This window comes from Micromys minutus, assembly GCF_963924665.1.
Source record: "Micromys minutus genome assembly, chromosome: 27".
NCBI lineage: Eukaryota > Metazoa > Chordata > Mammalia > Rodentia > Muridae > Micromys > Micromys minutus.
Window position 1 is genome coordinate 28,530,704 of NC_137962.1, and position 27,920 is coordinate 28,558,623.

Here is a 27,920-nt window from a genome sequence, read left to right on the forward strand (position 1 = left end):
TTGTAGGTGGGTATCCCAAGACTCTGAAATCTCTAACTCCTTAGGATTTTCAAGACAATCAAGTCTTTGCCTTCCCAGCTACACAAGTTGACCTCTCTAGGCATCCATGCAAGGACAATCCTGAAGGACCCCTGGTGTTGGCAGCTCTTCTGAGCAGTGGGGGAAGATTCCACAATCCGTTTATTGTGTCCTTGACTCTAAAGCAATAACTATGTGGCTGAAACTGCCAAGTCCTGCTGCTTACTGGTGCTGGAACATGACCCCTTATTCAATTACGTTTTCACCAGCTTTCTGTTGTTGATGATTTCCTCCACTGCTTAAGCTTTTATTCAATTTCATCACTCTCTCTAGTTCTTTTGGCAACAGGCTTTTCTTTCAATTATATATGTCTTTGAGCACTGTATGTAGCTCCGTCATACTTTGTGAAGCTCCTTTTCTCCTTAAAGTGTACATTTTATATTTTTCCTTGTGCAGCTTGCTTCATCTCATTATAGATCTGCCTAAGCGTGACACTAATAACCACACAACAGAGTCAATACTAGGTTGTCTTGAAATCTCCTCTGTCAATGCCATTGATTCAAAATTTTTCAACTTAGACTCGGACAGATTTTTTTTTTAATGAGACAAACGATAGCTATGTTCTCCACCAAAATGTCGCTAGAACAAGCCTTGAGGCCACTTACTAATATTCTGCTCTGAAACCTCTTGACCCAAGCCATAATAATCTATATTACTCTCAGCACCAGTCTTTCGCACCCCTCCTAGCATGGCCCATTAAGCTCTGCTTGAAGCATTTGACTGCTTTTGTCATCCAACATCCCCAAAGCCTGCATTCTGCCAACAGATAACATGGTCAGGCCTGTCAAACAATATTCAGCTCCCCAGTACCAACTTCTGTCTTAGTCAAGTGGTTCATTGCTGTGAAGAGACACAGTGACCACAACAAATCTTATAAAAGAAAGCATTTAATTGGGACTGGCTTACAGTTTCACCGGTTTAATATATTATTGACATGGTAGGATGCATGGAGGCACACAGGAAGAATTAGCTAACAATTCTACATCTAAATCCACGGGCAGCTGAAAGAGACACTGGGGCTAGCTCAGACTTTGAAACCCCAAAGCCCACTCCCATTAAAACACTTCCCCCAACAAGGACACATCTACTCCAACAAGGTCACACCTCCTAATACCTCTCAAGTACTGCCACTCCATAATGACAGAACATTTAATGATATAAGCCCGTGGAAGCCATTTTTATTCATCTACTACAGCATGTATGAATACCATTAATAAGTATCATTCATTGGACTATTTTTCTTGATATTACATTAATGTGTTCGCCTTGCTATGTTTTATTATAATCATTCAGGAATCTAAGCATTATGAATTAATATTCCTCTCCATTATAATTGAAATTCTAGTAGGACCCAAAATGAGCCTCCCTTCATGCAAGCATTTAGTGCCATAGCTCAGTTCATCTACAGATGGAGCCCAAGAGGACTTTGCATTTCAGTTTTCAAAAGTCAATTTTATTAATCTCAAGAAGTTGAGTTATTTTGCTGACTACCTAGATTACTGGAAAAAAAAAATACAGCAACTAGTATAAATCTCTATTTTTAAAAGTCATTACTCTCTATATTAAAATAACTCTTCTTTTATTCTGTTAACTACTTACTGAGTTATCTGTTGAGCCTTAGGACATTAGAGAAGCTTCCCAAAACTTAGTACTGAGTTGATTGGAATTAGCCAGGACAAAGCAGAGAGGGACAGAAATGAAATTGAGGACAATTGGTGTTACATAGTTTTTGTTTGTTTTAAGGTTGGAAATGTTGTTGTTCATATTTTCAGACAGCCCATTCACTTTTTTTCTTTTTCTTTTTGTTCCATTTTCAAGTGTCTTCTTCAGTTTGCACTGCCTCTAAAATGTAGTGTATGGGTTCTTTCTCAGTGAGGAAGATTTGGAGTCTCTAAGTCTGTTTTGGAAGAATGAGAGCCAAGAAGGGCTTGGATAATATATCTTCCTTAGCATATGTTCACAGTGACAAATCGTGGTTTAACAAGAACTGGTTCAGCAAAGCAACAGATGACACAAGACCAAAGGCAGCAGTGAGGTTAATGGCTGGGGGTGATATTGTTGCTGCTGCTGCTGTTGCTGCTGAGACAGAGACTCACTCTATAGCCCAGGCTCACCTAGAATTGTCATCCTCGTACCTCAGGCTTCAGGGCACAGAGGTTAAAAGCGTGTTCTACAGCTCCTGCTTTGTGGGTTTGCAAGGAAAATGTGGAAAGATACAGGAACCCAAAGTTAGTTCTTCCATGGAAGAATTGGAGTAAATATGTAAATAGCCAGCACTAATAAAGCAACACATACTAGTAACAGAAATGGACTAGTAACAGAAATAAATAGACTAGTAACAGAAATAGACTTTCTATGCATTTGAGAAGTCTTGTGGGGGAAACCCCAATACTACAAAAGCAGGAAACAAAGCTGCCAACATCTTAAAAAGCATTTTTGAGAAACTATTACAAAAACCAAAGCATGAGTGCTTTGAAATCCCTCAAGATGGAGTCGGGGTAGACTTCTGACAGTACCCTAGGATCCACAAGCCTTGGGAAGGATAAAGTACTGGATGTCCAAATGTGAACAGATTCCAGAAAAGGCTAAGATGTTTACAGAGGGAATGGGAATGAAGTGAATATAAACCCTGAGTTTCTGAGAGGTGAACTTGGTGTATCCTGCCTGAGATAGACAGAAGTAAGAGGAATGGATGAAGATTAACTGCCCGTGTGCTCTGTAAGGAAGTCTCAGAAAAAAAAAAAAAAAATATATATATATATATATATATATACTCACCAAGCACGGGCACTGAGCAGAGGTGGGTGCAGCCAGGAAGGTAGAGTTCAAAGCCAGGATCAGGCACCCTCAGTGAGCTTACACTTCAGACTTCAGTTAAGACCAGTGTCTGGTGCCGAGGCTCTGCTATTCTGCAGTGGTGAGCAGACAGGCTCTTGGAGAGCTTTGCCACCTCAGTGGAACGCAAGAACCCCTGACTTTTATAGGACACTTATGATTGATTGTGCTTAAAACAAGAAGGACAAGTAACAGGGAGGGCTTAACATACTTTCACAATTTAGTTTGCTTTATAGTCATTAGAGTCCAGAAAAAAAAAATGCAGGTGACAAGAAATGAATCTCTAACCTTCAGCTTTGCAAAAGTCATGGGGATCTTTTCATTTGCTACTTCCACTGCCTTGACAACCGGCCAGACATCCTTTGGCTTCATCCTTTGGCTTCAAGATGGGAGATGAGAAATAACAGTTGGTTCATGCATGTGTCCGGAAACTTCTGGGTCCCATTCACAGTATAATTAACATTGCATCAGATATTCCACCAGAGGCTTTTATGGATTCCCCTCTTACCAAGGCAGATACTTATATTTGTTCCATTTTACCAAGGATGCCAACCAAGACCCAAAGAGGTCTGGTGGGTTTAGAAGGTCACTTGCCTTACCTCTGCATAGCGCTAGGTACTAAGTCCTAAGACAGGCTGTACCTGTCTCTGCCCAGAACTCAGTTCCATCAGTCATTGCCCACAGCACAAATTAAGCCTTTGAGAAAGAGAAAATAATTTAGTTGGATACTTTAAAAGACTATTATGGTATGTTTCTGCTTGTCCAGTGAACCCGAGATTCTTTTTCTGAAATCCATTGTTAGAAGCATTTGGGACGTAAGCTTTCTGGGCATTGTGTTGATTTTGTTTGTTTCCATTTGGACGAGAAAATCATTTTTCCCATTGTGTGAATGAGAATTTGAACCTACTTAGTAAAAGAAGTTGGGTGAGATTAATATGATGAGAGAGTGGTCCCCATTTAGTGAAGTCACGTATGAAGGAGCCGGTATTTGCTGATGAATGCCGCTCTGGTGAAAGTGGGGGGAATTAGCAATGTCCGCTCACCCACCGTCAATGTGCTCAGAGACTTGACTAAGAAGTCTGTCCATTCACTAGGCTCTGTTCTGTTCCCTATTACATGATGGTGACCAGGTACAAGAGTTTTGCCAGATGTGGGGAAAAAAAACAAGACATAATTAGAGTCACCGAGTTTATTTTTTAATTTTTACTTGCATGTTGAAACCATAGGAAAGTCTCATAGTTTTCGAAAGATTTTGATAGTAGCTAGCATTTCAGAATGTAATTAGAAATGAGCAAGACATATACACAAAAGAAGCTCCAACATCTAACAAGGACACATGCTCAGCCATGTTCATAGCAGCCTTATTTATAACAGCCAGAAGATGGAAAGAACCCAGATGTCCTTCAACAGAGGAATGGATACAGAAATTGTGGTACATATACACATGGAGTATTACTGAGCTATTAAAAACAATGACTCCATGAAATTCCCAGGCAAATGGATGGAACTTGAAGCTATTATCCTGAGTGAGATAACCCAGTCACAGAAGAATACTCATGGTATGAAGAAACCATCCACAGAGCTATGAAGCTCAAAGAGAAGGAAGGCCAGAAAGTGGAAACCTCGGTCTTTCTTAGAAGGGAGAACAAAGCACTCATGGGAGGAAATAAAGGGACAAATAGAGGATCACGGATTGTAGAAAAGATAATCCAGAGACTGCCTCATTTGGGCTCCACCCCATATGCACCCAATAAACCCAAGCACTATTGCTGATGCCAAGTAATGCTTATTAGCAAGAACCTGATATGGATGCCTCCTCAGAGGCTCTGCCAGAGCCTTACTGATACAGAGGAGGATGCTTGCAGCTAACCATCAGACTGAACATGGGGACCCCAATGAAGGAGCTAGAGAACAGACTGATGGAGCTGAAAGGGTCTGCAATCCAATGGGAAGAACAAAATTACCAACTATCCAATCCGACCACATCTTCCAGGGACTAAAACCCCAACCAATGAGTTCCCATGGAAAGACCTTTGGCCCCAGGTGCATATGCAGCAGAGGATACCATTTTCTGACATCAATGGGAGGAGAGGCCTCTGGTCCAGCAAAGGCTCATTTTTCCAGTGTAGGGGAACACCAAGGTGCTGAGGTGGCAGAGGGTGGTTGGGAGAGGGAGCACCTTCATAGAGGCAATGGGAGGAGGAGGGGGATGGGATTGTGGGGAAGGGAATAACATCTGAAATGTAAATGCAGAGAATTTCCAATAAAAAAGAAGAAAAAAAAAAAGAAATGGGCAAAACTAATTTTAAGCGTTAGTAAAATTACGAGTATCAGTTTTGAATAGGAACCTTCCAAACCCTGTTTACAATATCATGAACACCTAACACAAGATCAGTCCCTCTGCCTAGAGCTCCTATAATAAGTGGGTCCTAATGCTCATCGACACAGTGGTAAAAATGATTAATTTGTATTATATATGTAAACAGGGGGGTATCTTTTATAAAACAGATATTGTGGATGGCTTCAGAACTTTTTTTCTTTTCCTTTTTTTTTTTTTTTTTTGTAACTTTGTTGTTTTGTAAATTTATCGAAGGGGAGGATAATTCTGTGTGTCTGGAGTTTGCTGGTGCCTACGCAGTTCCAGATGGGGAATGGCCGCTGTAAACTGGCATTTGTGGATTTAAATAGTCATGGTAATGGTGTGTGCAGATGAGGACAGAGACCAGGGTCAGCTCAGGGATAACGTTTATACCAACACTATTAGCTACTATTTGGAAATCATAGCTACTTTTTATTTGAGGGGTGGTTATTTTTGTTTTATCTTAATTTTTTTTACATTTTGTTAATGTACCTATTGTGCAGAGGGGTGGGGGGGGGCACCGTGTTTCAACATGGTCTTCGTTAGAAGGCTTCCAGACCCAGCCTGAAATGCTTCACGGTCACCTTGCTTCAGGCATGTGCTAAAGACACACTGATTCAGAGGGACTGCCACTCAGACTGACACCCAGGCTCAGTAAATACCTGATGAGGAAGAACAGACTTCCTTCGCCGGGAGCAGGCATGCAGTGTTTATTGCCCCAGCACAGCCCTCAGACGGAAGCTATCACTGTGGTTGGGCAGTGGCCCTAGGGATGAGGGTGGGGTTCGCATTTTTTACCATATAGTGTTAGTGCTTAGGTCCAATTTCCACACATTGCCTTCTAATGCTTCCTTACAGTACATTTTATTTTAAGACAATGCAATGCCCCACCCTATCAGGGAAGGAAGAAGAAAGGTCTATCTAGAAACAGAACAAGTGTGTGGCTGACATAAATAAACATAAAACCTCTGGTGGCAATATGAGGTAGCCATTGCACCACATGTGTGCCTGCAGGTAAATAAATATGTAAATATTTATAAGAAGTTTTATCAGTCTTGATAAGTTTGGAAGTAGTGTCATATTTGGACGTAATGTAGTAATCATCACAGGTAGGTATGATGTAATCAGTGTACAATATGCTATCATCTATGCAAGAATCAGGAACTGGTTTCTGCTGCTGATGGTACAGTTTATCCTTTATGGAAAGGGCAGGAAGACATGCGGAGGTATTACTTAAGGGACTAAAGGACCAAGCAAATCAATTACTCTTTGTGGGATTGGAAAGAATTGGGAGGGTGAGTTTGACAGCGAGTCTGCTTGTGGTGACTCCACAGAGAGCTTACTGCATAAAGAGAGTGTCCTAAGAACAATTCCTCACCCAACCCTCCCACTGGCTGTGCAGAGAACTCCAAGATGCTGAGGCTGTACTAGGCAGCTCAAACGCAGCAAGGCTAGAATTCGAATTTTTATGAAATGTTCCGGTAAGGCTAGGCGAGGTGAAGAAAATGAACTGAAGGCAAAACCAGACCGAAAACAGTTATGTCCTCCCAACACCTGTAACACCAGACTCACGTTAGGATGCCATGTCTGGCCTCCTCTTGCCCAACTGAACTACATTAGCTTCTTCTTACTGAAGACGGGGGTACCAAAGCCCTTAATAAGCTGGCCCCAAGTCCCTAATGAAGTTCCTCTGACTCTACATCACTTAGAGATCACATTTCAAAGTGATAATCTAGAGTAAGACTGAGGGAAAACTCAAGAGCCTGGAAGTTGGTTCCCAGGCTCCCTGAAGAGCCCCCCCCCCCCCCCCCCGAGAAGGAGCAGTAGGAAGACTGACTAGATGACTTGGACTAACCCAACCAGAGTAATAAGTTCGGTGTTTACACTGTGGGCAGGGAAAACTGTGACCAGTTTTCATTAGAACGGGAGTGGCCCAGTCATAGGAAGGTACATTGGACAGTCTGAGGGCAGGAGAGCAGAGCATACCACAACACAAGTGTGGAAACAGGGAACCCATGTCTAGAAACAGTCCTAGAGAGCATTTTAAGATGTACAGTATTTTTTAGGATTTTGGGGGGAAATCGTATACCATGAAAAGTTAAGATGAGGAGAGAAATATACTCCAAGTTTACTGTTGGGCCATCTCCTAAGGGCAATGTAGTGGAGTCTGCTATTTTGCTTTAGGAACTTAGTATCTGTGGCCCTAGCTTTCCTAAGTCAGACCTTTTCTTTTTCCTAATAAGTTCCTTTCTACACAGTTGGGATAGAAGAAGTCTCCTGGCAGGCATATTGTAGTTGGGAAATAAGACTGGTGTTCTAGAATTTAAACTTGGTCCTCTGGAGGGCCTACAGGAGGTCCAGGTTCCCTTCCGGTTCTTCTAAATTATTTTCTAAGTCATCTGCTCCAGGCTGTTGGGATTTAAGGAAAATGGCCATAAAGTAGGGAGATCTGGAGGAGTGGCGGAGGGAGAGAGTAATTACTGTACTGTGTGGTCAAGGTCAGGGCTGAGCAAGCTCATTGTACCCACTCATCCAAGGGATCCGAATGCCTGCATCCTAGCAGCCAGGTTTCTGGGCTGAGATCTTGTTAGGGAGGCGGATTCCAAGACTGAGCATTACTTGTGCTGCCTGGCCATGGTTTAATGAGACACGTTGAAGAAACTGGACCATTTTCTACACAGTCAACCTCGTGGACTTCTGAGTAGATTTTAAGAATGTTCTAAGTTAGCCTGTATCGGTGTTTGAAAGATTTCTTTTTCTGGGGGTGTACCTTGAGCTACACTCTGCCATCACTGGATCACAGAATAACAACACACTTCCTTTTATCACACCCCCTCCCAAGGCTTGACATGAAACTGGGCCTTCATTTCTCCCTTCTGTAGCTGGAAACATTTGGATTTTTCAGAACCCGATTTGTTCTAAATATATGAATCCGTGTTTGCCCCTCCCCACACCGTTTTTAAAACGAAACCTCAGAGATTTTTAAGGTAAAGCTCCTTCCTCCAGCTCCCAAGAAGAGCACATTTGCTTCTCAGAATTAACACATGGCTGCCTGGCTTTTAGTCTTACTCGCTTCCCTGAGTTCTGCCCCCAGCTCCCCAGCACTTCCCACAGTCCTGTGTGCTCTCTGCATTCAGTTCCCATCTTTTAGGATGTTACACAATCTCCCCTGACCAAGACAAGTCTGCCAGATTGTGTCATACTCTGTAGCCACCTACGTAAGCTGACAGGACCGCTGCCTTGTCCTGTGATATTTGAAGGCTGTAATTTAAAGCAAGGCTCTCTCTCTCTCTCTCTCTCTCTCTCTCTCTCTCTCTCTCTCTCTCTCTCTCTCTCTCTTTCTCTGTCTCTCTCTTTCTCTCTCTCTGTGTGTGTATGTGTGTGTGTATTCTGCTGTATAGACTTGAAGGAAATTAGCTTTGTAGTTTTTCTTTCTGAAAGTGAATCATAAAGATGATTAACCCACTCCTCCACGTTTTATTGCTAATTGTCTGTTTATAACAGTTTTTGCCTCTGGCAAGCTAAAAAGAAGGTGCAGCTTTGACAGTTAGCTAGTCACCCCCCCCCCTTTTTTTTTAATTGCATGATCCAGGCATTCACCTTTAGCCACCCACATCCCAAAATTATCTCCAGGAAAGGCTAAAAGTCTAGCCTAGTGCCTGGACAACAAAGCTGCCACGCACACTCACAAGCCAGCCTGGACTGGGCTAGATGCTGCTGTGCAAGTCACAGAAGCTCTCACCCCTCGAGACTGCACAGTTGTGAACGGGTTGGTAAAAGCATCACACACAGAGGCAAGTCAGAGCAAAGCAAAGGACAGGTTTCCAAAGACTTTATGCCAATAGGAAGGAACTGTTAATTCCTTTCACTCGGCAACTCTTTCACAGAGCATAGTCCTTTTCAAAACTTCATGTTACTACATTTTCTTTTAAACATACGAAATTTCTGGGCCTGGTGAGAGGGTACAGTGGGTAAAAGTGTTCCTTATGCAAACCTGTGTTCAATCTGCACATCCCAAGCAGAAGGAGGAAACCAATTCCCAAGAGTTGTACTTTAATCCCTTTCTATGTGCACATGCAAACAATGACAACAATTTTATTAAAGAAAAAGGAAACTAAGATTTCTTAGTGTTAGGTCACAGCTATAGGAACTGCCCCTGAGATCAAATACTGGAGCAGATACTTACGTGACACTGTGCTGTAAGGGGCAGTGAGGACACCGTGAGAACACCGAACGGGACCACTCCTAGGGTAGGAAGGCTAACTTGGGGAGATTCAGACTGCTAAGGCTAACTCCTGGGGTATGCGGTGTCAGGAGGGAACCTATGAGCTGGAACAGCTGGAGTAGTGGGAGGAGTTTGCTGTCCAGAGCAGAGCAGCCTGGGAACTGGCAGGAAGATTTGGATCTGTTGTTACAGGTTTGTTTGCATTCATAGGGAAGTAGATGCCTTTTGCCAGTAGAAGACAGGTAAGGGGAGTGATGGCTATTCCTGACAAACAGGAACTGACTTCTTGGGGCTCCTGAGGAATTCTGAGCGTAAGCTCTGGTTTATCTGTTAGCAATTCTTCTGCTGATGCACTCAGTCCAGCCTGAGCTCAGCACAGACTCATCTGCGAGATTGGCCACAGCACTACCATCTTAGGGACTGGTTTGGACCTAACAGTACCCTGCTCCCGCACCGGGAGGACTGGGGGATTTAGAGTTGAATTATGCGTTTGTCTTCTTTAGGTTACCCATGGATCCTTTGCGGTCCTGGGCTCTGGTATTCAACACATAAAGTTTAGAAATGGGAGCTTCCGCTCACAGTTTTTGAGGAGCAAGCTGGCTCCGTATCTGCCTTTTACACACGAAAACCAACCTGTGGGGCTGGAGAGATGGCTCAGCGGTTAAGAGCACTGACTGCACTTCCAGGGGTCCTAAGTTCAATTCCAAGCAACCACATGGTGGCTCACAACCATCTTTAATGGGGTCTGATGCCCTCTTCTGGTATGTGTCAAAACAGCTACAGTGTACTCACATATGTACAATAAATACATTTTTTTTTTCAAATTTGAAAATCAATCTATAAGTTGGCAATTGACTTTTTTAAAAAGATTTATTTATTTTATGTATATGAGTACACTGTCGCTGAATTCAGACACACCAGAAGGGGCATCAGATCCCATTACAGATGGTTGTGAGCCACCATGTGGTTGCTGGGAATTGAACTCAGGACCTCTGGAAGAGCAGTCGGTACTCTTAACCACTGAGCCATCTCTCCAGCCCTAAATACATCTTTTTAAAAAAGAAAAGAAAACCGACCTGTGCTTGGCAAAGTCCGACAAGCACTGATCATATGTTTCAATGATCGATTTTATGTGAAGGATGCTTTAAGTGAAGAAAGGGTTTTTCCAGCTAACCTTTTCATTAATGACACTTGTTAAAGGCACAGTTGTGAGGTATGTTTTTTGGTAAAAGTCCCTTTAGCTGATCTCCATGGTCTGTCAAGTTTACTGTTAACTTCAGAAGTGGCTGTTAGGCATGCTGTGGGATTTAGAATATTTTTTTCCATAAACTAATGTCTGTGGCTGGAAAGCAGAGAAGTCCAGGTCAAGGATGTCAGAGTGCTGCAGAACTCTTTCACCTCCAGAGGCCTGAAAGCTCTATGTCGAAGTGGGGACTGGCAATATTAATTCTACAGAGCAGCCTGCTCCTGAGGTGGAGAGGAAACCAGGGCTTTGGCTTCGATATCCTTTCATTGAAAAGCCCTCCGGGGATCTGCATGAAGTATCAGCAAGGAAGCTTCCACATTTTATACACACACACACACACACACACACACTTATGTACGTATGTATATATATATACATATATATATACATACACACACATAAATATATATATATATATATATATATATATATGATAAAACTTTCCTTACCATTCTCAAAGGCAAACAGCAGCAAATCTAGACCTTCAGTGAGTTCTTACCGATCTCCCCTGTGTCCTTTGTCTATGACATTCAAAAAGTCTCGTTCAAAAGGAGGGGAAATTTGACATCAGGGAGCTAACATGAAAATGAATCTAACACTTTTTAAAAATCATTATTTTAAAGATTTAGTTATTGTATGTATGTGAGTACACTGTTGCTGTCTTCAGACACCAGAAGTGGGCATCAGATCCCATCACAGATGGTTGTGAGCCACCATGTGGTTGCTGGGAATTGAACTCAGGACCTCTGGAAGAGCAGTCAGTGCTCTTAACCGCTGAACCATCTCTCTAACTTTTAAACCATACAAGTGTGTCAATGTTTAATTGAATGAGGCACGGGGCAATTAAAGCCTGGAGGGTTGGGAAATGCCATTCTTCATGTCCTTGGAGTTTTCTCTGATGGCCTGTTTCTCCTCTGATACTCCACAGGACAATTACTGGGGCACAGTGAGAAATATTACTTTTGAGCTGATTGATTGGTCTTCTAACAACCAAATAACCCGTTCTCTGTAATGTCCTATTTCTCTGTCTGGTCACTTTCTCTTCTGACTCAGTTTAAACATTACCTCTGAACTAATTCCCAGCTCTTGAATCCTCTCCTGCCTTTCAGGTAGGAAGTCGGCCCCTTCCCTTGTTAGGACCAATGTCTCGTACATCTGTTTCTCCTCCTTGCCTTCTATCTGCCACAAATCAAGAACATTTACTTACTAATGTATAATATGACCAGTACTGCACATACCTGGAGCACACATGAAGGTCTGTAGAAGTGCATATTACATGGGGTGACTGCCAGAGAACTCACTTCACGCCGATGCAGCTAGGCTTAGGTTGGGAGACCCTGCCCATTTCAAACGTGTCTGCTGTTCAGTAATACCATTAAACGAGTAGTGATTAATCAACGGTTTCCCTGTGACCTGGCCATAGGCGTGATTAACACAGATCAGCATTACTTCCTACACCCATTAGTTTGCAGCCAAGATTATTACACAGTTGGAAGTCAGTGTCAATGTTAAAGGTCGACCAAGAATTTAGCAAGGGCTGGATTTGAGGTGTTTATATTCTTGTTGAAGTTTTGCTTCAGACACTCTCTCTCATTGTTCGAGATACATAATATAATATGTAACACATATGCATATATGTGCGCGAGAGCATTCCCAGTTCTTAATAAAGATGTAGCGTGAAAGAGAAGAGGAGAAAGACACTTATAAAAAAATCTAAATGCTTTATTATAACCCAGAAGTAGTCCAGGCTGGATTCAGATATGCCAGTCTGTAATAAACATCAGTGGTTTAGGACAGCATTTTTTTTTTTTTTTTTTTTTTTTTTACTGCATGTCTATTGGGTTTGCTATGTGTTCCCCTTACCATATTGTAGCTTACAAAGTTGCTATCATCTGCATGGTTAGATGAACGTGACCACCCAGCTAGCGCCTGGACCTGCTCACATCACGTGTCCTGGCCAAAGCTAATAAAATACTGTGAGCCGTGTGGGGGGGGGGGGCAGCTGCTGAAACTGGTATATACCAAGCGCCAGGTGGCTGGGCCAGCCTGACTTGAACTCTTTTCCTGTTTCAGTTACTGCAATGAGTGTATGCTGGATCCAGACTGCGGTTTCTGCTACAAGATCAACAGTTCAGCTGTCAGCGACTCCTCCTGTGTTCCAGTTAACAAAGCTTCTACAAATGAAGCAGCCTGGGGCAGGTATATCACACATTGCATGCCAGGAGAGCAGCGTTCAGTTTCAAAATGAGGCTATTTGATCAGTTTAATACTCACTGTGTAGGAAATGAAATTGGTGACATTTTCTTGAATATATACGCTACAGTTTGATTGTATTAACCTGACTTCTTTTCTGTTACTGTCCTTTCCCTTCCTGCTGGTTACCACTCCACCCCCCCTTCCCTAATGGTCTCTTCTACTTTCATGTCTTCCTTAAAGTCATACTCAAGATTTCAGTCATGCAAGATAACTTAGCAGGTAGAGGTGCTTTCTACAAAGCCTCTCAGCCTGCCTGAGACAAATCCCTGGGACTCATGATAAAAGATGACCATGCAAGGGATCCTGGGACTTCCATACCAAAGTGAAAACACACACACACACACACACACACAAATGGTTAAACAATTTAAAACTTTATATTCAGTCTGTGAGAAGACATGTTAATGGGATTGTGTTCCACGTGCTTCTGGAAAGAGGCCTCGTACTCGTAGCGTGTACTGGGGTTACAAAAATATTGCATGTTTCAAAGCACAGAAGAAAGCTCTCAGGTAGCATGTGTGTGGCTAATGGTAAATTACCCTGAGCCCAGCCACTGGGTTTTGGACCTTCAGTTGTAGGAGGTATTTTCCAGTCCTACCAGGGCAGTTCCTCCCCTCCATATTGTAATTTTCAAACCATCATTTTCTGAGCCCAAGTGAAAGGTAGTTGTAAAGTCAAAATAAGTTAGCATCGCTCCAAATTATGTCATAGAACTAAGTTTTTGTGGCTCAGAGGAATGGTCCACAGTCAGAATGAAGGTTGCTAACTATTGGTGTTCGGCCTGTCTGTTTGGGACAAAACACATTGCTTTATCATAGACACATAAAAACGATACTTAAATAATTATTCCTCATACTTAGGAACTAATATTTCCAAAGTACAACAAATTCACAAAAAACATTTATCACCCTTTCTAATCTAGTCGAGAAACTAAAAACTTCAGATTAAGACTAGACCAAAGAAGCTGGAGAGATGGCTCAGTGATTAAAAGTGCTTGCTGCATTTACGGGAGATCAAAACCCAGTCCAAACCTGGCACCTCACAAATACCTGTAACTCCAGCCCCAGGGATCCGACAGCCTCTTCTGGCCCCAGCCACTAACCATGCGATACACACATGCGTGCATTCGTACATGTAAATAAAAACAACAGAAGACAAAAACTCAGAGGCTGACTACAGGAGAGTGTAGGCTCCCGTTTCACAACCTGCCTGAGAAACATGAATATTAAAATAAACGATGCCTGAAGTCCTAGGACTCTGAAGGCCAAGGCAAAGAGTCTGCAAGTTTAGGGCCGCCCTGAGCTACAAAGCAATTTTCTATCTCAAAAATTAGAAAGCAGACAAATAGAGCCAGGCACAAGAGAATGTGTGCAGGTCCCAGCTACTTTGGAGGCTGGAGAAGGAAGATCTCCTGAAGTCTAGAAGTTCAAGATCAACCTGGGTCACTCTGCAATACCCCCGTGTGTCTCCACAAAATGATCAAGTCAATTATGAGTCCCAAACTGGAGACATCTGTAGAACCACATTGAAAATGAAACTAAGAGGCCCAGTAAAGACGCTTGCCTCACAAGCTTAATGACTTGACTTGGATTCATGGTACCCGTGTAAAGGGAGAGGAAGAAGTAGACGCCACAGGCTTAAGCTCTGACTTCTGAAGGCTGCAACTTCACCTTACCCTGCAACAGACACAAATAATAATGATGATGATAGCGATGATAAATATATAATTCAAAAACTGAGTAAGGGGCTGGAGAGATGGCTCAGCTGTTAAGGACATGTACTGCCCAGGCTGAACTCAGTTCTCATCGCCCATGCCCAGACACTCGCTGGCTCGAACTCCAGCTCTAGCGAATCTGGAGCCTTCTCCTGGCTTCCATGTGTGTCGCATTCATGTGCACAAACCCACACTCAAATATACACATACGTATAAATAAAAATAAAATCTTTAGGTGCAAGTAAAATCCAAATCGTCAGAACCCAGAACCCATGACTCCTCCATGGGCATTAGCTCCTCTCTGGTTTGTGACAATGTCAATCTGTGTATTTTGACTGGCTGGTTTCCAAATCCTCCTGCCTCAGACCTGGAGGTGTTGGAATCGTAGGGATGAGCCACTCCATTCAGAGGATAGCAACTCCTGATAGATCTGGGAGGAGAGGCCATACAGATGAACTATGGCAATTCATAAAAGTTCAAAACCAAGTAGGTATGACCACAGGTAAATAAAACCTAAGTAACCAGCACAGGAAAAAAAAAAGAGACTTTAATGTAATATAAGCTTAAGAGAAAGAAAGGATATATTTTATACTCTACTGAAAACTGTACACTTAAGATATATGTCATATATGTGAATGTCTATATGTTACCTTGTCATAACTCAGAAAATTTCATATATACAAAAAAATACTAGGTAAGTAAATGTATAAAACATAGTATAGAACCTTAATGTATTCAATCTCTTTGAAAGATTAACTAAAGTAGCAATGAGATCAAGGTCAGAGAGACAGGAGAAGGGAAACTTACAAAACTATGGTTTTTGAGAAGTCCCAGAAATCTGAGGAAAATTAAACATGTATTTAAATCTATTCACAGTAAATCAATTAGACAGTGTCTGAAAATAAATGTATTTAGACTGAAAAATTTAAAGACATATTGTCTGCATCATTTGCAGACAGACAACAACCACAAACATGTTGGAAACTTGCATAGAAAAAAATTAAGTGCTCAGTCAAGAAGACAGAGTTGGCAGAAATCAGAGAATGTGGACATCTTGCCAAGTTTAATACATGAGTTAGGTAGCTTAACTGAGAAGTTCATTCATTTTGAGCCAACACAGAACACCTGCAAGAAATGTGTTATGTTTAATTAAAAAAAAAGAATAAATTAAACAAGTATATTAATATATACTCAAATAAGCTCTAAGTGAACCCAGATACTAGCATGAAGACATGTCTTCTGACCAAAGTACAACAAATTCACAAAGCATCAGGGAGCTGTTTATCACTGCTTCTAAATTTAGTTGAGAAACTAAAAGCAAAAGTTTAAATGAAGAACAGATCATAGAAACCTCAGCGGGTAAGAGTGCTTGCTGGTTCTGCAGGGGGTCAGAGGTCAGGTCTGATCTCAGCAGGTCACAAAGGCCTGTCACTCCAGCCCCAGAGACGTGACAACCTCTTCTGCTAGGCACTGGGAAGATACCTACTTAGGAACATGATGGATGTCTTTGGGTGCTGGTAAGACATCTGGTCCTCTGTGAGTCTAACTCCTACCTGTAAACTGAGAGGAGCCACCGTATTGAGCAATGTGGTTCTGCAGAGGGTATCTAAGGAATGTACGGGTCATAGTTGAAGACAGCTATAATAATGCAGAAATGTCCTGTATAGGTGTGTGTGTGTGTGTGTGTGTGTGTGTGTGTGTGTGTGTGTGTGTATGTATATATATATATGTGTATATGTGTGTGTGTGTCTCTGGTGTGTGTGTGTGTATGTATGTATGTATGTATGTATGTATCTCTGGAGTGTAAGCAGTATGTCAGGAACACTATGCAGATTGGAATAAGCATCATTATCTAAGTGATCAATGCATTTGAATAGTTCTCATTTATTCCTGTGTGTCTCTACACCCCCTCCGTACCTCCCAGGCCTCTATCTACACAAGACCATAAATAATTTATTCTGGAATTTCAATGCTAACTAAAATTACTATTAATGAGGGGCACTTTCCTAGCAGGCTGGTTCGGTGTTGGTTTCCCATAACACAGCACTTTCGCTCTGTAATTAGGAACACCAGAGGAGCTGGATGGAGTCCTTCTTTGGCAGTCCATTGTTTCATGGCGTTCGTTCAGCTGAGGTATTGTCCTCACAGCCAAGCTTCGGTACAGCGTGCAGCCTGCAGGCTCTGCCTTCCACCGCTCGCCTGGACGCAATGTACTCAGGCCGCACCTCACACCAGGGCACTGATGTCCCTGGTGACGTTCTCCTTCCTTGCCCTACGCCTGGGGTTGACAATCTCTCATTTCATTGCTGCCTGACTTTTAGATCAGTCTTGTCCAAGTAAGAGGTCAGTCAGGTTTGGCCTGCATTCTGCCAGAATCGCATACTATTCTAAGCGCATAGCTACCACTAACCTTGGGGTAGCATAACTACACAAGGACAGGTATGACCACAACAACTCAGTGACAGTTGGAAGGCATGACTTGACATGACTTGACACTTGACAATCTGATGCATCCTGGTCCAGGGACTCCAAGGACAAAACAAAACAAAACAAGAAGAAGAAGAGAAGGAGGCAAGAAAGAGGAGGAGGAGGCAAGGAAGAAGAGGAGGGGAGGAGGAGGAGGAGGAGGAGGAGGAGGAGGAGACTGTCTCCCTAGATGCAGCCCTCATAGCCCTTAGAGCAAAGCTCACCTCACAATAACATTGCAGTGTGTCTCTGTGAACAAAAGCACGGCCTCTCTCCGACAGTTGATCCAAAGTTGAATGCAAGCCTAGCTCGAGGAGAGCATCCCCCAAACTCAGATCTGAATATCCAGATTAAAATGCCCCAGCAGATATCATCCGAGCTTGGGGATAACGTGGCTGATGATTGCTTGGTCACACGGGTGTTGCCTGTACTTTGATGTCTGTTCTCAGATTCCACATTCCATGGCTGCGACCTATCCTACTCAAAATGCTCAATGTTTTGGACAACAGTGCAAAACCCTAAGAGGATTTGCAGTGAATCGGGGTTTTGAAGGAGAGGATGCAGGGTTCTAATGACTTCCTTCTAGTCACCTTCTTGTAAATATTTCCTAAAGAGGAAAAATGTAAAAGAAAACAGGACAGTCATACAATCTTGATTAACATGTGATGTTTACCTAGGACTTTAAAACGTGTGAGAGGATGTTCTAATAGAATGTAATCATGTAGTCTGGATTGCAGAAAGCTAAAGTACAAGAAAAGTACTTAAGAAGCTGATGAAAGATAATTCAACATTTTCTCAGAACATCCCCTGGCATGCCAAATAGTCCACGAGACAGCAGTTGTGATGGAAAACCACGCACAGTACAGAACTCGCTGCGCAGAAAAGAAAGTTTCCTATCACAACCCTTTTGCAGAATATTTTCAAAGGATGCATCTGCTATGAATTTAGAAAAAGAAACACCACTACTGAAACATAGTACCTAAAGATATGTGTCAATTAGATTACTAGATTGTATTATTCATATATGGGATAAAAATCCTCTAGCCATATTCCTAGTAACAGCATAATGCATAATTACACCATTCTAGCTTTTACTTTACAGAAAAAAATGTCTGATATAGAATATCTTGATCCACTTAAAGTTATACGTACACTGCTTAGTCGTGTGTCACATGCCAGACTATGTTTTTCGAGCATTAGTATTTAGTTGCTATCTGTGTATAGTTTCAGAAATTGCACATCTTGGCTTATTGTTTTTCCAGACCGAGAACGTCAGCACCTTTGGTGGTAGCAATGTCCTCTATTCACTGTGTTGCCAAGTACTAAAAAGCATATAAACAAAACCTCTCAGAATAACACCTACATTCATTTACCTAATTTCCTAGTTCATATTGTTGTTCGAGCAAGCGCTTTATATATTTTACTCAAGTCGCGATGTTCATGCTGAAAAAAAGAAAAACTACATGATTTTTACCAAAACATTCACATTCTCAGACAGTACATCTGCTTTTTTATTTATTTTTTCCATTCCCAAGTGTCTCCTTCGGTTTGCACTGCCTCTGAAATGTAGTCTTTTGGGCTCTTTCTCACTGAGGGATATTTGGAGTCTGTAAGTCTTTTTGGAAGAACGAGAGCGAGGCAGGGCTTGGGTGACATGTCTTCCTTAGCATGGGTTCACAGTGACATGTCATGGTTCAACAGGAAACAGCTCAGCAAAGCAACAGATGACACCAAGGGCAGCGGTGAGGTTAGTGGCTGAAGGTGACAGTGGGGTCTAGCTTGGAGAACGTCCATGCCCCACCGAAAAGTTGGATTTATATTTTTTCATTTTCATGGGGGTGGACCTCGAGCTGGCAGCAGTTGTGCCCACGGGGTGCCTGTACCCGGATGTGCCCCGAGAGCACACAGTGAGGCAAAGCAGAAACACACTCACCCTAGGAAGGAAGTGCCCAACACCACTGTGGTATTAACGCCGGGGCCGGAAAATTTGGCTAGAAATTAACCACATGGTTGTTTTTTTTCCGTCTATTACAGATCTCTCCAGTTCCTGGCAAGTGTGATGATTTTATTATTGCTAAAAACAGCTGCTGCTGCTCCCTGGGAAACAATTTCTTTTTTTTTTTTTTTTAATTCAGCCTCAATCCACATGATTTACTCTGGCCAAGTAAAGTGGAAGCAATCTGTGCTGTTTCTGAGCCCAAGTTTTAAGACCAAGTTTTTTTTTTTCCTCTGCCAGAATTTCCCATACCCTTTCTCATCTTGCTCTGAAGTTGGCCATGGTCCCCACAGAGTAGGTGCTATGGGGTTGTAGGGTGGAGGGAGGAAGGGGTCTTTCCTGGCCTCAGACAGACCTGTGCCATGAGCTGGTTTGTGTAGATCACAGTGGAATCTGAGACTTTGTTACTTGGACATAATCTGTCCCTGCTTGGCTGATAAAGACACTCGGAATTCCACTGCTGTTGAAAGGAAGATATGTTACATTCTGCCATCCTAAGTTACAAACGCAAGCTAATTTAAAAGAAAATCAAGAGAAGCAAAGGAAGTATTAGCAGTTATAGAAAGATGGACTGAATTATTTCGAAGGTCATAGGTACAGGGATGCATGCTAGAGCTGTCTGGAAATGGGAACAGTTTTAGGTAGAGAGTGACAGAAATGGCTTGGGAGTAGAAGGCAAGTCCTAATGGACAGAGAATTCTCTGAAGACTGTGTACCGTCCAAGGCAGAGCATTCAGAAGTTCATTAATACAGGAGCTATAGCTGGGTAGTTTTTTAGTTGGTAGATTGTCTACTACAACCCAATTTAAACACAATCACGTAGGAGCCATACTTTATAATATGGTTTTCCCTGAAGTCATTTTTGACATAATGTACATGCCATCAGAGTATGCCTTTGGTTTGAACACACCAATAACGGTCACACAGCCACTAGTAGTGTGCCGGTGCCAAGGTCAGGAAGAAATCAAAGCACCTGCCCTTGGTGCCACCTAACCAACAGTGAGCCCAGATTTGAGTTCTCTCCCTTTCTCTCTTATATCTTCTGTCACCCTCTCTGTCTGTTGTGTGAGTCTGAGTCTGTGCCTGCCTAAAGGCTATGTGTGAATCTGCCTGTGTTTATGTGTGTCCTTCTGCATCTGTCTGAGTATGTCTGTCTCCAGCAAAGGGCTTTAATCTTTTATTGCTCGACCCAGGAAGTGTCACACAGAAAAGAAGTGAAGGAGACATTATATAAATATTAATTTAGACCGGATTAAGTCACTGTCTCCAGCCGATCCCAACTGACTACAGCAACAAATCAGCACCACAAGCATCATTGTTTATCAAGTGATATCCAAATGTCACATTCCATGTTTGTGGGGGATAGAACTCATTTCAACCTATTGGCTCTTTGCAAATGATACAGATGTAAACATACATGCATTATTCTACATCAGGGGCATGGAAGAGTGCATCAAGATTATGGTGATACATTAGCTTAGGTTGTATACATTGATTACATTGGAAAATCCGAGACAAGTAAAGTTAGCTGCTACATTGTTCTCTGAGAGGCAGGTTGAACAAACAGGCTGCGTACACAGAAGGATAGTAGTCTAGTCTTAAGTAGCCTCAGTGTGTATTAATGCTATCTGTGAGCCCAGAAAAAGTCTCAGTCGCTCAGAATGGAATATTTTTATCACATTGCGTTGCTAGAAAAGTATATTTAAAAGATGATATTTAGAGAGGGACCACAGCATCACAGTACATGGTTAAAATTATTACCCTGTGGTAAAGGCTTTCTTATATTGGTTCCCATGTATGCTACTTAGACACAAAGACAATTGGGAAAGACAACTGAGATAAAATGTTTGTAATAAGCCATGGGGCAGAATATTTCATATACCGGGCACTCGCTAAATTTTATGGAATTATGGGTTGCCACCTTGAAAAAAATATTTCTAAATAATTTCCTTCACCGCTTTGACATAAGTGAGTCAAGTCTGTTGCAAACTCTAAGACTCGTGTGAAAGTCATGTGTTTCTTTTATATACATTTAAGGTTCATGAGGACAATAACATACTAATCTTGATGGGAATTCTACTGAGAGCTTAAAAGTGAGCCATTGTGTATGAGGCATGGGGACATAAGGCCTTATATTAATACATCTATTTGTCAGAGCTGGTAGATCATTTCGGATGAGACCCTGCTTTTATAAAGTACTATTTGTTTTCCTTTCTGTATAACTGAAAACTGTGGCTAACTTTAGAGATGTACCCTCATTGCTTTCATGTGAACTTTTGAGAAGTACTTGGCTGTGCTGGCCTCTGTTAATCCCCCATCATCTGGCTGAGACACTGTATTAAGTTATGCTCAGTAGAGTCAAGGAGTGAAGTCAACATAGTCTAACTCGGTAGAGCCTGGCAATGTTTTTTCTACAGCTGTCCTTTAGAGCCAGTTATCATTTGGTTACCTGCATTCGCTGTATTTAATTGCTCAAAACAGGCTAAGAACTTTGTGGTATGCTGAGCTGAGACAGAAGAGCTTCATACTGAGATGTGGAGAAAGTCAATCTGGACAGACATTGTGCTAAAGGATGAAAACCCATTGGCAATGTTGGGGCCATATAGTCATTGAGTCACAGCAGGTCTTAGTAACACTGAGCAATATACATGTTCCCAGGCCAGAGCTATGCTGTGTTATTATCATTCATTAACTACACATAATTATGGCTCTCGTTATGACAATTTTACTTATATATATAATATATTTGTATATTCATACCCCGCCTTCTTTGTCCCTTTCCACCTGAACTAACTACTTTCCCCTTCCCAATTTGCTCCATTTCTCCTTTTGGGCTTTCTAAACTTTTCATTGTTATTGTTTGGTTGTATTAACTTTTGTGATGCAGGGTGCTTTGGTGGGAATATGTCCAGGAGCATAAGCAAAACCTCGTTGCAGGGGGATGCCCCCTTACTGATGGTTTATGCCACTGATGAGTCTCTTCCTCTGCAGCTCCATTAGCTACTTACCTGTTGCTATGATAATACCATGACAAAGAACGAGTTTATTTGGGCTTAGCGTTTCAGAGGAGTAGAGTCCATGGGGAAGAAGGCTTAGAATGAGAGCAGGAATGAGAAGCTGGCCACATTTCCATCTCTTCCCTCACAGCAAACACAACAAAGAGACAGGGAGAGGGTTGAGGTCATGCCTTCATGGTCTGGCCACATCCAGTATTCACCTCCTTCCTCTCTCACTGTTACTCTTGTTGTCTACATTTCTTCTGAGGACCTGATTGAGGCCTCTAAAGTTAGACATGCCAGATAACAAATGCTTGAAAAGGTTTTATAGGCAGTTGTATTGTATTCAGTTATGTTGTAACTGAAAAGGCAGAACTCATAATACCTGTCCCTCCTGAGACATGGACAGAACCAAGCATCTAGTTTATTCACTGAGTTCTGTGTGTGCTTGTTGGGTGGGGGTTGTGCGACCATGTAGATTTTTCTCCCGGTTTTATATTTACCTCGGAGCAAACTTAACACACACATATTGGGTACCTCCCTTGCTATAATCCAAAATACTATTTTCTAACACAGAGAATAAAGGTATCTTTATCCTTTTTTTTTTTAACTTCTCATTCCAGACAAGGTGACTTAGGAACTTGGTGCATATTTCATCTCTTTTTAAACACAAACGAGAAACCATTGAGTATTGCTGCTCAATTAATTCTGGGGAATTTTCCTACTTGTTTTGCCCGGAGCTAAGAGAAAGGCAGCCTGGGTCACCACATCATGCAGGGGTGAGAAAAGGAGTTTATTAAGTCATCCACCTTGAGAGGACAAAGCAGCAGAGGAGGAACTAATGAAATCCAGATGTGATGAGCTCTCCCAACCCCCCCCCCAACATTGACTCCTCAGTTGGGTCCACAAGAACAGAACAGAAGAGAGAGATTAGAGAGAGATCATTCAAGCCGGACGAACTGGTCCCAAGATGAGAACATTCATCTGTGATGCAGAGGCTGTCCTCAGAAGCAGACCACCTCAAAAGAAACAGATACATCTTTGAGCAAAGACAGTGGCTAACATGTGTAACAACTTAAGAAATCACCTTGCTGAAGCTTGAGCCAAAGCTATGATGGGCAGAAAGGCATGTTGAACAGTACTCTTAATTAATTATGTCCCTCCCTGTCTCCAGTTCTTTCTATTCAGAACAAAAGCATCTAATAGAACATCAAAAGCAAACTGGACATCACTAGTTGCCTTTATCTGGTCATCTTCCCCATGTTACTGAACCAGGGACTGGTCTTTACTTTCCACCAAGCCTTGTCTTTTTTTCATTGGAGTATTGGGTCAGGGGCTGAGATTAGCCCTGGGGCTCTTTGGGGTCTTTGCCCTACAACTCAGAAAGAAAAAAGCATAAGGCCATTCGTACACAAGTTCCAGATTTGTTTATCTTAGAGGTTTAGGAAATAGTGCAGCTCACAGAGATGGGCTTCTCTGTAGTGTAGAGGGTATTAAGGTCCTTTGTAGTAAACTGCAATGAAAACTGTAACCTGTGAGATAACTAAAACCTTTTCTCTCCCATTTGTTTGTGGTCCATGCTTTATCATGACACTGGGAAAGATAGCTACAATAGTCCTCTCTCAGCTGTATAACTGGAAAGATTCTCTCCCAGTCTGGGGACTTCCTCTTCACCCTTGATTGTTCCCTTTGATGTGTTGACACTTTGTAGCTTTTAGGAAGTCCCATTTGTCAGATTGGGAGACTGAGTCCTGAGCCAGTGGGTTACTAGTCAGAAAGTCTTTTCTAGCATCCTGACTGTAGATACTCTCCCTACACAGCAGATGGGAACTAGAAGCTAGCTCATGCTGAGGATTGACTACAACTTGGAGCAGTGAGGTAACCTCTACTTCTGTTCTGTCTTCCATCCCACAGATGGGCAGATGTGCTATACCCAAAGGTTGTCAGGCAATTGAGACCCATTAACCTCCAATTTGCTAATTCAGGAATTAGTAAAGTAAGAGGAATGTATTTGGTTTGAGTAAATTAGAAAAAGAAAAAGAAGTATCACTCATTTATCTCTGCTCTGTCTATAAACAAGGGGCGTTCATGTTTGTCTCACCCAAAAAAGCTCAGGAGTTTGTGGACTCTTCACCTGTAAGTCCCTCCTTTGACACAGGGTCTCTATAACCTCTTCCTCTGCCATCCTGGGATTCCTGGGAGGTTTTACTTCTTTGTGGTCTGTTGTTTTAGGTTCCCTGTGTGAATCTCCAGACTGGTTCATTCTTCAGCCTTAATTGCATTTGGATATTGTGCTATCTGTTGTTTGACAGAAGCTAAAGTCTCCTGAAGTACATCATAAATGGACCACGAGTGGGAGACAGACTGAGAAGTCATCCTCTCCACACCAAATAACCACACCTAAAAGCTCACCCTTTAAAAAAAAAATGTATTACTTTACTTCATGTGTGTGGCGTTTTGCCTGCATGTGTGTCTCTGCACCAGTGTGTGTGAGAAGAGGGAGTACAATTCCACGGAACTGAAGTTAGAAAAGGTTGTGAGCTGCCATGTGGGGTTCTGGGAAACAAACTTAGGTCCTCTGGAAGATGAGACAGTGCTCTTAACAGCTGAGCCATCTCCCAGCCCAAGGGACTCTGCTTTGTAGAACCCCCATGTCAGCTCCCTTTGGAGTGGTTGGCACAGGGTGATTCCATCTTAACAGTAACAGCGCCCTCCTCCTGCCTCTCAGCAGTGTTCTCGGTACACATCACCAACACCATTTTACCTCTGTGGTTGGCTTGGTTTTCTCATCCATTGTAGCCAAGATGAGGCTTTATCTGGTCAGTTCAATTCCATATCAGGAGATGGGGTACCAGCCCGGGAAACACTGTCAAAGAGAACTTTTTCCAATCAAAGTAAGAGGTGTTAAGGCTGGTTTTACTTGAATGTTGTAGATGAAAGTTTAATAATGTTGAGTTTGGTATGGAAACATCCCCCATTCCTTGTGCTCTTGGGAAACTGCTTTATCCCTGGGGCATTCACATCTTTTCTCTGACAAGCACTTGCTCTTCACTTTTCTTTAAAGGGCAGCTTTAAGGTTAGTCTCATTGGGTACTTGTTATATATATTAACTTCCTAAGTCAAGGAGGTAGCCTTTTACTTACTTTGGTAGAAGGTCAATGGATTATAGTTATAACTCTAAACTTTCTAAGAGACCTACAGAAGAAAGAAGATAGAAACGTATGAATTGTCTAGGTATTGTTACTGTTTGTAAATTGTAGACTCTGGGAGATTGGAGTTTAGTCCTCTTAGTTGTTACAGTGAAGGGGCTTGAAAAGAGGCATGAGATGGATTGACACCTGTAAGCTCAGTGTTGACACCTGTAAGTTCAGTGTTGACACCTGTAAGCTCAGTGTTGGGGAGGCCTAGGCCAGAAGGTCAGAAGTTCTGGGTCACCCTTGGCTACATACACAGTTCTTGTAGCATGGGCTACATGAAATCCTGTTTCACAAAGCAAACAACAACAACAACAACAAAATGGAGTTGCTTAGAATGTAAAGTACTGCTAATCATTCTCCTTAATCACAGTCATGTGCATAAGAGATGGTAATAAATGTGTCTCATTATGAACAAATTGGGGTTGTGACACCAGCCTCAGCAGGTATATCTAACATTCGTATTCTACAAGGGTCAATAGACACATCTCATCTTTTTAAACCAGCTCCATAGTTATGTGCATAATTATCAGCCCTGCACTTATGTGTATCAGCATGAATTTATGTGCAGAGCTTTCACTCTCGAAGGGGAGTTCAGGATCTTTAATGTTCTTAAGCCTCTTACAATATTTTGAAAAAAATTATAAGGACAATAAATAGACATTCTGGAGAGCACAAGTGCACCTCATAACTATGGTAGTTCTGCTTAATTAGAGCTAGAGGGATCTCATCTGAAAGGGTTTCTCAACAAACAGAAACTCAGATGAGCCCTGATTCTATTAAAAGCCTGACAAAATTAACAGCAAACATAAGACATTAATTTTTTCTATTCTTTTGAGGCAGGGTCTGTTTGGCCTTGAACTTGGAGAGATTTTCCTGCCTCTTCCTTCTGAGGTTCTGGGGTCAAAAATGCAGCTGCCATCTAACTTCAATGTTTATCTTTTTCCTACCTGCTCTGCAGACTTCTTTAAAAGTGGGTCAACACTTAATTTGGTTTCCAGCTATTCTCATCAAGCACAAATTTCTTATAATGCTTGTTCTTTATAAACCTCTCCCAGTGGTACCAGACTCACTGTGACTCATCTGGATTGTTTATATACATATTGCTGGAAGTTGATGCTGTCCCTGAAACGAGACACCATGTATGTGATTTAAAGGTCATTTAAGGGACATCAGAACGTCTTTTCAAGACTTTTTAAGTTACCCACTTGTCCCTTTGTGTGGCCTGTGATGAGGAAAAGGAAAATCAAGTAAAAGTAGACAGTAGTTTAAAATTCTGAAATGATGCTATAATAACATTTTACCATCACCCTTTAGAATCTTACTTCATAGCTAAATTTAATGTGTAGATTCAGATAAACTTATTGTTCGTAGCACACACAAAAATAGCAGCTGCACCATATAGACGGCAGCCTTGTGTGCTCCTTTATGGTACAGCGCGTCCGGAGTGGAAAAGCTAAGACTTGCTGTTGTTTTGGCCACATATTTTTTTCACAGAATGTTGTCTGACTCCATGGAGACTTTCACAGACTATCAACTGTGTGTATTGCTGTGTTCGTATGCCGGTGTGTCTGTGTATCAGTGTGTCTGTGTATCAGAAAAGCATGAGACACAAATCCCAGGACTCTTTCCATCATCACATGTTTCTGAGACTCACCAGTACACCCTCATACCACATACTAGCACACAGCGACATGTGCCATTATTTTCCAGCTATGAGAATATTTTCTCCTACAAGTATTAGAAGATTGTAATTATGAAAGGTATCTGAAGAGTTAAGGAACAAGCCGGGGCGGTCGTATCCACCAGGGACAGAAACTACAGGAGTGGTGGAGTGAACTACACCTGAGCTCTTAGAGGCAGCCTGGAGTGCCAAGTGGTGTGGGGACCAAATGTGTGTGCTCAGCTTCTCACGAGAGCGGCGTCCACTGAGAGAGACCTCAGAGGCTGGTAAAAGGTTAAGCCATCCTTTTAATATTTACTGCAACACACTGGTCTTCAGTCCACGTTGGAAGGCCAAAAAAAAATTTTTTTTCTGGATTTTTACATTTAGTAAAGAATGACAACATCCCAGCTGATGACAGCCACAGCTAATGAACTCACAGGAAGATGCAAATGTGGGTAGATCAGTGGTTCTCCACCTTCCTAATGCTTTGACCCTTTAATATAGTTCCTCACATTGTGGAACTGCTACTTCATGCTGCCGCTTTGCTAGTGTGTTATGAATCGATGAGAACCACTGGTAGATGAAATCTTCAGCCAGACAAGAAGGCAAAGCTGTAAAACACAAAATCCTTTCCCCTCAGGTCTCTGTTGCTGCCATAAATTGCCAGCACAGTCACAGTCTTTCTACTTCCCTTGATGTAACCAAGAGAATTTCTCACAAGTGTACCCAAGGTTGGCCTCTAGCTCAATTTCATATCCAGTCACATTGTCAACAAGATCAAGCACCAGAGCCAGCAAAAGTCAATTTAGAACACTTCTGTGCATCTATCAAAATACTGCAACAATTTTAACACCGTTTAAATGTAAGACATTGGTCATCTCTTGCATTG

At 42.1% G+C, this 27,920-nt stretch overlaps 1 protein-coding gene across 1 annotated transcript in view; it reads left to right on the forward strand.

The window, feature by feature from the left end:
• Positions 1–27,920, forward strand: part of SLC2A13 (solute carrier family 2 member 13) — a gene marked incomplete at both ends in the record, with an annotated part of 282,775 nt that overhangs the window by 229,608 nt on the left and 25,247 nt on the right. The window contains one exon of the mRNA XM_080939275.1: positions 12,817–12,942. Within this exon, the coding sequence (XP_080795401.1) occupies positions 12,817–12,942 (126 nt within the window). The remainder of the gene's footprint in view (positions 1–12,816; positions 12,943–27,920) is intronic.